The 13,056-nt window shown below is 38.4% G+C and overlaps 1 protein-coding gene across 2 annotated transcripts in view; it reads left to right on the top strand.

Annotated features, from left to right (window-relative positions):
* ANO4 (anoctamin 4) overlaps nt 1–13,056 on the top strand; it is a 230,554-nt gene that overhangs the window by 201,274 nt on the left and 16,224 nt on the right. For both annotated transcript variants that reach the window (XM_086610056.1, XM_086610057.1), the window contains 5 exons: nt 208–348; nt 3,098–3,262; nt 6,847–6,883; nt 9,484–9,595; nt 11,032–11,089. In XM_086610056.1, the coding sequence (XP_086466182.1) occupies nt 208–348; nt 3,098–3,262; nt 6,847–6,883; nt 9,484–9,595; nt 11,032–11,089 (513 nt within the window). The remainder of the gene's footprint in view (nt 1–207; nt 349–3,097; nt 3,263–6,846; nt 6,884–9,483; nt 9,596–11,031; nt 11,090–13,056) is intronic.

Genomic DNA, 13,056 nt, shown 5'->3' on the forward strand with positions numbered 1-13,056 from the left:
TTCCAATATGATTTTATACGTATAGTGATTTATTCTAGTTTTCGTGAAGCAGACCTGATTTCCCAGTTCAGCTTTTATAGTAGCTGTGCCAGCTGCTAAATTCAAAGATGTCATTCCCAATAACAGTGATTCGATAAATGATCTGAAGTTTCCTACAGAATCTTTCCTAGCTATGCTGTATGTGAACGTTGTCTGTCTGTTCTTTAGGAGGAAATACGTCCACAGTTTGAAGCCAAGTACTCCAAGAAAGAACGGATGAACCCCATATCTGGGAAGCCAGAGCCTTATCAAGCATTTGCAGATAAATGCAGCAGACTCATTGTTTCTGCATCTGGAATATTTTTTATGGTTTGAGAACTTTTGTTTATTAACTGATTGAAAAAATACAAAACAATATTGTCTCTGCTGAGAGAGTATGGAGATATTAGATATGACTGCTTGAAAGTGAAATAAGCTCTAGGATGTTTACTGCAGGCTGAAAATCTGTATATAGCAAATCACCTGAGTTTTCTGTAAAGTCTTGCACTAGTTTACTCTTCACTGAGTCTCACAGGTAATAAAGTCCTTCCTTCAAGGCTATACACAGAACACTATACACACAACGCTATACATAGTGATACACGTGCTGGAATAGTGACACTATCACATTTAGACACCAACTTCAGATGACTGAATCAGCTCACTGATTTCCTTGCCTTCCCTGTGTAGACAGTGTAGAGTGATGGAGAAAGATGCCATGGAAGAGGCAGTTGTTCTTTGTTTTCTACAGAGAACCTAAGGTGATTGGAGCGCTTAATGATGTTAATATGTCCTAGTTTTCCAGTGTATTGAGGAGGTAAGAAAAGAGGGTTCATGCTCCTAGTGCAATTGAAATGGGGAAACCAATGTTCGTTGTCTAAAATGAGACATCTCTCCCCTTGCAAAGTGCAAAACTAAATACAGCAGCAAAATCTCTCCTAACAGAGCACTGCATGCATTTCTGCTGAAATGGTCCCATCTTTTAACTTCACAGAAGCTGTTATTCACTGTTATTTACATGACAATAGCGGTGGTAGGACTGGTCTTGAAAACATAGCTGGCATCAACTCAGACCCTCATGGAATTTACTAGGGCTTTTCCAGGAGGCTAGAAAATCATAGAATCATAGAATGGTTTGGGTTGGAAGGGACCTTAAAGATCATCTATTTCCAACCCCCCTGCCATGGGCAGAGAAATCCTCCACTACACCAGGTTGCCCAAAGCCTCATCTAACTTGGCCTTGAACACTTCCAGGGATGGGGCAATGATATCTCTGTATAACTTCAGGAGCTGTGGAGAGCCAGATAGGTGAGCTAGCCCAGGAGCTTTATGTTTGAATGAGAAGGGAGGGAACAGGACAAAGGGCTTGTAAGAAACTAATGGCTTCAAAATTATCCAAAGCAATCTTGGACAAGAAAGGCGAGACCGTTATTGAGATGAGCTGTGCTCTGTTATGTCAGGTGGATGAACAGAGACACACAGAGAAACACTGGGCACGAGGAGCCAGTGTACTGTCTGACTCAGCCCTTGAAGACACATACCACTGCTCAGGACTGCAGTCTCTGCTCAGAATTGATTCTACATCTGCAGCATTTTGTGTATTTTCCTTACATTTTTTTCTTGAAGAGGGACAGTTTTCACTCTCTACCCTTTGCAAATGCAGTCGTTAATCTTCTTAGCCTAGTGATAGATCTTGTTCAAGTGCCAGAAGGAGTAGCCTTTATCTGAATTGCGTGCACCACAAATTGTCCCCATAACAGTCCTTGAAACAGGGAAAGGATTATTTTCACTGAAAATATTTGCTGGGATAGCGTAGGCTTCCAATGAGTTAGAGAAACTCTGAATTTTCCCCCATTTAGGTAAAAATGTTCCTTAAAAGTCACAGCTTTAAGCACAGGAGATATATGCTTACCAAAACTTCAAGTCAGAGAAGTTCTCAAAATTTCACGACGTTGACTCTCACAGTCCAGTTACTAACACAGCTTGAACCAGGTTAGTAGTTCCCTGTTAACCAAGGAAAGTGGCCCTTCTTTCCCTCAACACTATGCAGGGAATCCGGAGACAATCCTTCACATTCACACAAACTTTTCTTTTTCTTCTGCACTGGGATTATGTCAATCAATTTTATAACTAATAAAATATGAAACCTGCTTGATTAGCATTCAGTGTTTTCAAAATCATTTTACCCATTCAATTAAATTAGATGTATTTCAATTTTAATAAGTTTAAGTGTCTATCCTTAACCATGGAATACACCTATCTTTTGCAAATAATCGTCTGTCTTCTACTGAAGAAACTCTCCGTCTAATAAGGTAGCTAAAGGGTACTGTGTCAGAGTTTCTATGAGATTAGCCACCCATGCTAATTCTCAACTGTTTGTTCTTTAGGTGGCTTGCTAAACTGTGAGGTAAATTGGTCTCGACCTAAAACAGTTGTCACTTAGTGCTCAACTGTTGCATGTAGGACATCAAGTGATTTAGCAGCCTGGCTCAGCTGCGTAGTTTTCACATTATAACTGTCACATTTGCTGAAAGTCTTATCAGAGAAGAAATTACAAGGGCAATTGAATTTGTTACCTTCTCTGGATAAAATCTTTCCAGAACTGTAGCAAGAAACAGCTCGCTGGAGTAGCTTGCCAGAGTTGCTGTTGGAGACATTTTTTCCTGTAAGTGTGAAGTCCATCAAAGCGCAAAATCCGCCACAAATGTGACACCATCAAGCTGGGACATCAGCTTGAGACTAGCCTTTGCACATCCAGAACATGGATGTAAGGAAAATCTCTGATTCCTGGAGCTGACAACACTATTTCCCACATTAATGCTAAGGAGGAGATACATTTTCAATAATTTTTTTAAAACTAAAAATTATTTTAGTATTATTTCAAAGATACTTTGCATTATGTAAATAAAAAGGACTTTGCAATAAAAAGAATATTCATGATGAAACCTTTCTCTGGAATCAAAATGGTTGTTTTTCAAGTCTTTCATTTCATTGTTTTAGTTTTCAAAGTTTCAGGGAAAAGTTATCTCCTATTATATTGAAAGTTTTCAGGTTCTTCTCTGATTTTTTCTTCCTTTAGATCTGTGTGGTGATTGCTGCTGTTTTTGGCATTGTTATTTACCGTGTTGTGACTGTCAGCACTTTTGCTGCCTTTAAGTGGGCTTTAATCAGGAATAACTCTCAGGTTGCAACTACAGGAACTGCAGTGTGCATCAACTTTTGCATCATCATGCTACTGAATGTGGTGAGTAAAACTAACATAACTCAAGCCAGCAGATCAGCAGATATCTCAGTCTGCAGACCACTGAATGCTTTCATTTGCTTTTTCAGCAAATGCAGTGTCTTGCTAAGCTAGTCATGACATTATTGTTTATGGACATCATTCGCTATTATGTAAAGTACAATGTCAAACCCAAAACATTATGTAAAGTGTGCTTAAATGTTCTAAAAAGTCTTTTAGGGACACATGTCCATGTTCCTGTTTTATCCTCTGCCTCTTTTTTCCTTTCATATGTTTGAAGGTTTCAGTCTGTTTCATTAATATTCTTCTTTTTAATTAGTATTTTGATGTTATTTTTTAAATGCAGTAGTCAATTCTTATTTGTACTAGTTTCAATAATTCCAGACTCAATTTTCAAGGTAGTTTACTAGTGAGGATATATATATATATATATATATAGACAGAATGTCCATATGAAGAATAACTCCCTTGGGCTGAAGACTTCAAGAGGCTTGAGCAAATGTGACTTGTTCCATGAGCTGCCTATGGCCTTTCCCAGACTACCCCAGAGACATGGTCTGGGTGCAACGTAGCTGGGATGGCTGAGGTAAGGCTATTTTTGTGAACTGGTTTGGAACCAGACCTGGGACAAAGACAAAAATGGAATTTCTACATGGTAACAGCCCCAGTAAGACAGTATAACACAGACTAGATGGGGAATGAGTTTCATCCTTGCGTCGAGATGCAGGTACTTCTGTACGTTGCTGTGATAGCAACGTGTCTTCTACAAGTTGCTCTTGGAAAGAGGTGTATGGCCTTTTGCTATCAGGTTTTTGCGAACTGACATAAGAATGCATTTTAAGAGGAAAGAGGGATCAGCCTCTTACAAACCATCCAGGTACTGGAGCCAGGGCAGAGTGTCTACCCACTCAGTAGCAAGTGCGTTCTGCAAAAAGCATGTTAGGCTTTGCTCCAGGAGATATGCTGACTTCCTAGGGGAACTATGAGATGTTATTTCAGGCCTGCACATTTCCAAGTGCTGGTTTGGAGATTACTTTCTTTCCTGTGCAATACCCAAGCATTTCCATCATCTCAAAATGAATTTGAACAGCCTCTCGTTTATATAGCAGGAAATTCCAAGAGCCTTTGCTTCAGGACTTCACTTCTTCCTTTCATATAGGCAAGACTGGATTGGTGACTAGGACAGTCTATCAAGAACTATTGACTTTCCTATGTTTTCCCTAAAGTGGGACTATAGGCTGAGAAAGGGCAGAAAGGAGAGATGGAAGCTGTTATTCTCTCTGGATTTGTACTGAGGGCTCTCTTCTTTTGTGTTATTTTTGATTTATTATTTGTTATCTGCAGCTTTTGGGGGTTTTCTTTAATCCATCTAGAGCACACAATAAGTGTAGAAGAAATAAAAAAAAACTATATATATCTATGTCAGTACAACATGCATTTCCAAGCTCTCAGTATAAGTCATTGTATATGCAGTGAAGCAGCAACAAACGAACAAAATTATTTGGTTCTCAAATAGTTTTACAGCTTAGAGAAATTTTTAAAATAAAGGAAGTTGTCTTGAAGGTGCCTTTTGAGAAACTTTTATTTCCTAAAATATATCAAATAAATAAAGCACTGCAAAGATGGATTTCTTAAACCTTATACTCATTACCATGCAATAAATACCACAGCCTTAGATCTGGATATAGCTCATGGAAATAAAAGATCCCCAAAATATGAAACTGCATGAGCTTTCCAAAAGAAGGACTTAAGAACATAATCCCTTACTTCCCATGAAGGATTGATGTAGTTTACTGAAGGACAGAAATGGGATTTCTTTAAAAAAAAAAAAAAAAAATTTTCCCCAGGAGCAATTCAGGTAGTTGAATCCTCTACAAACTATGACTCTAGAAAAGTAGCAGGAAAGCAAGCAAAGATACAGTAATAAAATCAGAATGAAGAAAAATGTATATAACAGTAGGGAATTCACTGCTAGGAAGCCTGGAAACCCACCAGTGATTCCGATACGAGTTGACAATCTCTCTAAGCATCAGGGGAAAGGTCTAGACAACGAGTAACTTCTAGACTGCATGCTCTGAGAACTAGGTACGTATACTACCACATCCATCATGACAAAACTAAATGACTTTCAATCATAATGTCTCTCAGATACGTGGGAACAATCATTAACTTTACCTAGGTTAATAAAACCTGTTAATTTCAGTGATATTGCCCATAGAAAATACGAACACAGCACAGAACATGATCCTAAACAAGGCCCCTCGAGGCTAATAGTGATAAACTGCAGTGGCAGATAATTAGATCCAAACATTGTTAACAGAATCTCTAACACAGTCTTACTGTTCCAGGAGGAATAGTAACAAAATAGTTTTGATACTCTCTTCTGCAGACCGATGTACGTTTATATTCTGCAGAGGAATGTACATTTATAACATAGGATGCTCCCTGCTGGGATCAGGATATAAACACCCAGACTTTTAGCACTTTTACAGTTGCCCTTAAGAGGTGCTTTTAAACCTAGACGAAACCACCTTTTTCATTGCTTGAAACAAAACTGTTTACTCCAAAGGCAGCAAAAAGTGATTCTAAGCAAGAAGTGGTTATACATGGATGAGATCATTCAGAATTACTTCAGTTCTTAAGTAGGCAGTTTGACCTGCAAATGGTACATCACTCACTTTAAGCAAGATTTTATAAGGATAACTGCAAATTAAAAGAAACATTGCTGATACGAGTAAGTACTTGAGCCTGAAATATGAGGAGTTTTGTACCCATGTAGGCAACAGTGAGAGTTAAGAACATTTAGCATTTTGTGGGACCAGGCTCCGGACTCACTTAAAGCAAACGGAAATCATTATCATAATTTACACTAATACTGATGGTGGTGTGCTTTATAGGTTCAAAAGCCCTTTGCAAATACTGATTGTGAAAACCCTCCAAGCTAGTTTTTGTAAGCTTTATGAAGTTAGCAGTCTCTCAGAGAGTTTGAGAGCATGGTATCTGCTAAGTGCAGAAAGTACCACTTAGGATTTAGAACAATGTTACTGACTCAGAGTAAGAAATGTGTCTGGTGGTGGGAATTACTAAAGAGTTTATCTAAAGCAGCTCTGTCTCCCCAGTGTCTTTTCTTTCAGCACAAAAAAAATACCAAACAAAACCAAAAAGACCAAAATACCCAACATACCAGAGCATGATCTTACTAGAGTGATTTTTTTTTTTGTGAGATAAATGTTCCAAAAGTAACTTTAACAAAAATCCCAGTTGTGCTATTGTTCTGCTTTATGTTTGTGGAAAAGGTATCTCACCCTTTTTCACTATGTATGTAAAACAGACAGTGATAGCAATTTTTCTCCATGTATTGTGGATGAAGACTGCTGAGTATAAGCTTTAAGAATATTACTGTTCCTTGTTTGATTATATCATTATTGTATTATTACTATATCATTTTATTATTATCATTCTCAGAACATCACAGAGACCATCTGAATGTCAGATTTAATATGTAAGAGCAGTTACTCTACCCAGAAAGCAGTGCTACATTTCTGAGCTGGTCACATATCTAAGAGGCTATTTCTTCTCTGTTACAGCTATATGAAAAGGTTGCCCTTTTCCTGACCAATTTAGGTAAGCAACATTAAATACTAAATTCAATGATATTGTACTGATTTTTTGGTCCCTATACTGTGATAAAATTCAAACTGTGTATAAATACAAAAGATCCTGAGTAATTTGCAAACTATAGGAATTAACGTTTTTTCTTAAGTTTGTAACAAAGGAGTATATAAAATAAGCATTCAGTCAGAGGTGACAATCGCCTACGTGCCATGCTTGGTTCTTGTTCCAACCCCTCTACCTTATAAGAACTTAAACAAATTGTTGCCTTGGGGGAAAAAGCATGGACTTTCAGAGATACTGAGCACTCACAACCCTCAGGTTTTGTGAAGACCTGGAAATGGGGCAATCACTTCTAGAAGCTAAATTATAGCTTGAAACTAAGGTGCTTACAGACTATCAAACATATATGTTGAAGAGGGGCAGTAATCTGGAAGGAAAGTAACTCGAGGACTCATCAACTGTACCAACACCTAAACTGTAATGGTGTTCTAAGTTTCAGTAATCTTTTCAGCTCACCCATAGAGGTGATCTTTATACTAGAGTAAGGACATGTTTTCTAAGGACATCGTGTACTGTCACTGAGGTAGCAATAGGCTATCACTCATATATTGATGGCTCAGGCAGAGTCTCTGGAGGTCCTGACCGTGCTTGAAGATTGCAGTATTTGGTGGCAATTGGCAAGGGCTCTTTAGTGTCAAGAAGCCTGAAATAAGACTCTTGCTGAATGCCTATTAAGTGAATCATGTTATGGCATGCGTAGAAGTGGTATGAGGAGATTATTTTGAGCTTCTGGATACATCTGTGTACATTGATGATGTTCAAGTAAGGTATTCTGGACCAAGTGAACGGATTTTGCTACCTGCTCAGGGGAAATGCACAGCTGATTTTAGCTAGTGTTAGGGCTTTCTATATCTGGGAAGTCATAGGCGACGTGTTTAAAGCACGTCTGTGTAAGATAGCATTTTATCCTGTTGTTTCTTATTAGACTGATAGTCCTCATTTGTATGCTGTAAATTTAAGATATTTATATATATATATAAAAGCTATATAGATATATCCATGGAAAAGATACGTGCAGTTACAGTTGAGAAATATGACTTTGAAGTATGTGCAGAGGCTGTGCCTTTTTACTAACTGACACCCTGGGGACAGTAAGATATGGTCTAGAGACCTCGAAGCTTGATTACTTTCTGCCAGGTCATCAAGATAGGTCTGCTTCTTGTAGCCTGTGCAGAAAGCACTTGTATGAAGACTCTGTGGGTCAAGCTGTTCTGTCCTTGCTCAGACTATTTTGTGGTTTTTGCTCTGATGGCCTAATTAGCTGATTTGGTTTGAACGATCTTTATCAGTGCAATAAGCTCAGAGTAGGATTGGCAGCAAAGCTACAATCAGGATGTCCTTCTTCAGCCTCTACATGACCTTTTTCAGTGCACATGTCCGTGCTCCTCCAGAGCATTGCCATTGTCTCTGATGGGCATATGAGCAAAGCTTCAGCTGCAGCAGCCTTGTTAAAGTCAAACTTGTCCTTCCCACAAACTGGCATCAAAAATCCACGATGCTTTGTTTCTTTCTGCTTAGCTAAATATATTTATACTGCCATACACACAAACTTGGGTTTCTTGACAGGCATTTCCGAATCGTTAACACAGTCATCAATTTATGGTCTGTTTTCTGGTTTTGCTGATGCATCTATTTGAAATTTCCTCATGGGTAGGACAGCTTTAATTAAAGAGAATCTAGTTGATCATTGTTGTTTCCGTACTTTCAGTACTTTACTGGAGGCTCCTTTGGAAGTAGTATACAAGTACTACCATTATGATACTTAAAATCACCATTAGTATCTAGACTTGTCCATTGATTACTCCTGCTCACAGCTATGGTTGACTAACAAGCTCCTGCCAACTGGAAAGTAGTTCCAGGACACAATACTAGTGTGTTGGCATAGAAGTTGTTTTGTTAACTTCAGTCTTGGTATCTCTAGATGGAGATTAAAAGCCTACCTGAAGGGAAGAATACGTCTTCACCTTTCCCATTTGCCTTACCCCATCCATTGCAAAATATATTTTCCCAGTCTTCTGTGGTAAGTTCCCTGAGACAGGAAAGGGAGTCATGCAGTGGCACTCTACTGATACCTGTGTAGCATCCTTAGGTGCCAGCATGGTGGGCAAATCCATGAAACAGAATTACAAGGAGGATTTTCTTGTTCAGCGTGACATCTCTAACAAAAAGGCACTTACATAGTTTGTAGTGGGGTGCTTTCTGGCAATGTCATTATGGTAGGATGCAGAAAAGGGAACAAGAGAAGAGCTTGAGTCTGTAAAGCACACAGGAATCCAGGAGGGATGTTTAATATACACATTATCTCGACCACTTTCTGACAGTCTCCTGGGAATATACAAATCCAGATAGCTGAAGAGATTTCTAAGACTTTACAAGTTCGCTTGCTGTGTGCTGCTTTTGGATAAAGTTTCTTCTGTCAGCTTATATTTTAAAATCAGCAGGCTAATTTAAAAATACATTGCCAGCTCTGATAGGTGTGTGCAGCCTTTGTGCCAAGGGAAATTGTTAATCTGATTAAAGCTCTGAAACTCTGCTCTCTTTCTTCACAGAGCAGCCTCGTACCGAATCCGAGTGGGAGAACAGCTTCACTCTGAAAATGTTTCTTTTTCAATTTGTCAATCTGAACAGCTCTACCTTTTATATAGCATTCTTCCTTGGAAGGTAGGATTGATGCTTGCACCTCAATATGTCCAAAATGAAGTAGAGAGAAAAATTGTCTGTAATTAAATAAAATGAGACCATATTATCACACATCTCAAAATGCAAATTCCGTGCTAGCGAAGCAGGACAGATTGCAGTTTTATTTTCCTTTCGAAAGCCCAGAAACAGATATAGTTTTCATTTCTTAGCACCACATTGGCTCAATGTTAACATTTAATAATTTCACTACTGGGAACTGGTGTGTCCCACAATACTATACGTGCAGGTCACTTCATTCTGTTTTTATGTGTGTAATTTGTACAGATAAGTAAATAACTTAACACTATGCCTTTTTCTTTCAGAATAGAATAGAATAGAATAGAGTAGAATAGAATAGAATAGAATAGTTTAGCTGGAAAATGATACAATGATCATTTAGTCCAACTGCCTGAATACTTTGCTGATTCTGTTATATGATTTGGACTATTAAGAGTGAATTATGAGCTATCAGTTGTTTTTCTTCCACAGAAAATGAAATATATATATTTGTATGTCTCTTTCTGCAAGTCCCCTAAAAGCAAAAGAGGAGCCTTTAAGTAGAGAAGGCTTGAGTAGAAGAATCCATCAGTATGGATTATTTGCATGTGGGAAGCTATGAGAATCATTTTGGGACAAAACATGGGAAAATAGTAAGAAAATTATGTTTTCCTAATGAAAATTAACATTTTCACTGATTTCACAGAAAGGCAGATATCAAAGCCCACATTACAGTGTAAGGAAATGGACTGGCAGTTGAAAGCCATTTTCCAAACTGATACAAACAGTTTTATTCTGGAGAAGAGAAGGCTCCAGGGAAATGATCTGTCAGCCTTCCATTACCTAAAGGGGGCCTACAGGAAAGCTGGAGAGGGACTTTTTGCAAGGGCGTGTAGTGATAGGACAAGGGGCAATGGCTTTAAACTGAAAGAGGGCAGATTTTGATTAGATATAAGGAAGAAATTTTTTACCATGAGGGTGCTGAAACACTGGAACAGGTTGCCCAGAGAAGTTGTGGTTGCCCCATCCCTGGAAGTGTTCAAGAACAGATTGGATGAGTCTTTGAGCAACCTGATCTAGTGGAAGGTGTCCCTGCCCATGGCAGGGGCATTGGAATTAGATGATCTTTAAAGTCCCTTCCAACTCAAACCATCCTGTGATTCTACGATTTTCTCTCTTCCCTGCATATGCTGAATATCCAATAGCTGGGTATTTGATATTGAAATAAAACTGAAATTAAAAATACCCTTTGCCCTTCATGGAAATTGTTCCAGGAATCCCTAAAGCTGTTTTGCAGCATAACATATTTCATATCAATCACACTAAAATGACATTAGATTAAAACAACAGTGTGAGCTTTCTTCTACTACTGTGAGCAGACTGCTTACACAACATGGTTGATGCATATTCCTGTGTTAAAGATTTACAGGACACCCTGGTGCCTACTTAAGGCTGATAAACCGGTGGAGACTGGAAGAGGTGAGTGTTTGATAACTACACACTGATTTATCTGCTGCCCACAGATGCAGTGAATGCAAGCGGAGGCAGACACATAACTGTCTAGGTATTTTTGAGTGTGTTAATGGGTTTTCAGTTGCTGTCTAATTCCACACTACTGACACTACCATCTGCTACGCCCTTTTCAACGCTAGCAGTTTTAGTGTTTGCATCATATTTGGATAGTGGTATTCCATGGTTTAAACATTACTCACATTTTTACATTGGAAATATTTCATCCTTGAAATTAATCAAAGTCAGATATGAATCTGACAACTTTTTGCTTCTAAATAAATCCTTTCTTCTCAGTTTTTCTAGCCTTGCTGATCAGGAAGCTAAAATAATAAAATAACAACTTAAAAATCCATACACATAAAATGTACTTCAAAGTTGACCAAAATAACTGAACAAACTTCCCAAAAGAGCTACTGGCATAATGTTCCATGTGTATAAAACCAAATGGATTTGGAGAGCAATGAGAGGCTGGCTTTGCAAGTCACTCAAGGACCAACTCTATTTTTTTGGTAAATACATTCAGAATTCAAAACCATTTGACGGTTATTGGAGGTGAACAGCAGCAGTTTCTGGACCAGTCACGTAACTTCTGGGGCTGCCATTTGCACACTCAAATCCCATGGTTTCTTTCCTGCTTCACAGTTCAATAACTGAAACAACTTTGCAAATATATGACAAACAGCAAGTGGAAAATACAGGTCTTACATTGCCAACATGAATTTACAAACGCTTCCAGATATATAAATATTTTGGTTAAGAGAAGTCATCCAAGTACCAACCAAAAAGGGAATAATTTGAAAAAGCTATTCTGATTTTGAAGTAGTGAATTCAGTACATTCGGGGAAACAATACTTGATAAATGGGCAGACAGAAATTCACTGAACAAACCTCCAACGGCTGAGAGGGGCTGAGCTGACCTAACAGCATGCTGCTACCAGAAGACAGGTCTGCTTTTCCTTTGAGCATTCCCACAGAAGTTTGCTCCTTCCTCCTCCTCTGCACTGTTTCTGGCTTGTCCAGCGATGTGAGGAGCCTATTCAGTTCCCTGTATCAGCAGAAAACTCCCTCTTTTTCTGGCTGAATTAGTTTTCTGATGAGTTACCAGGCTGAAACACCTCACAGAGGGATCAGAGAACAGGGAAAGAACCTCACGTCTCTGCGGGAACAGAGATGGGAGGAAGAAAGAACCAGGTTTGGCAGAGAAGTGCAATAGTGAGGTGTTACAGGTTGTGTCAGTTGCTGGTGGAAGCTACTGTTTGTAGTCCCTACTATTTTGCTTTTCTCAGGGGGGAAAAAAGTCTAATAATATAAGAAATGTCTAATAAAAAAAAGTATTGACTTTATTGACCATATCTGTGCTAGGTATTATTAGGAACATATTTTGGAATATAATGACTAGATATCTCTCCAATAGCCTTCTCTTCACCTGTTAGGTGAGGCCAAAATACTTAATAATATGATATAGTATAGTCCAGTGTCCATGGGCATATTCAGACTACAATTTATATATTAGTGATGTTACGGTTGTAGTATCACTGCTACTTCATTAAGACTGCCCCTACCTCTCTCAGGTTATATTGGCTTGTGCGACTGATTCCTAAAAACAGAAGGATGATGATTTAATAATAGTACCAGAGAAGTTAATTTTCTTAAAAAATAATAATTATCTGCCACTCTATTAATCTAAAAAGAAGCTGAATAAGGTCAACAGAAAACTCATCAAGGACCCAGGTTCTAAGCACTCTATAATGCAGGATGTATAAAAAATTCATATCACAATTTGTCTCAGGTCGTAACTAATTTTTCTCCCTAAAAGTTAAAAGACGGATAGTTCCAGTTCTGTGGCAGTGATCTGTTCGACTTATCCATAAATCTAGGATTTAACAATACGGCTTGGTATCCACTGTTTGGATTTACAAAGTCAATCGTGCAAA

Source organism: Tauraco erythrolophus, chromosome 4 (genome assembly GCF_009769465.1).
Source record: "Tauraco erythrolophus isolate bTauEry1 chromosome 4, bTauEry1.pri, whole genome shotgun sequence".
In the NCBI taxonomy this organism is placed as follows: Eukaryota; Metazoa; Chordata; class Aves; order Musophagiformes; family Musophagidae; genus Tauraco; species Tauraco erythrolophus.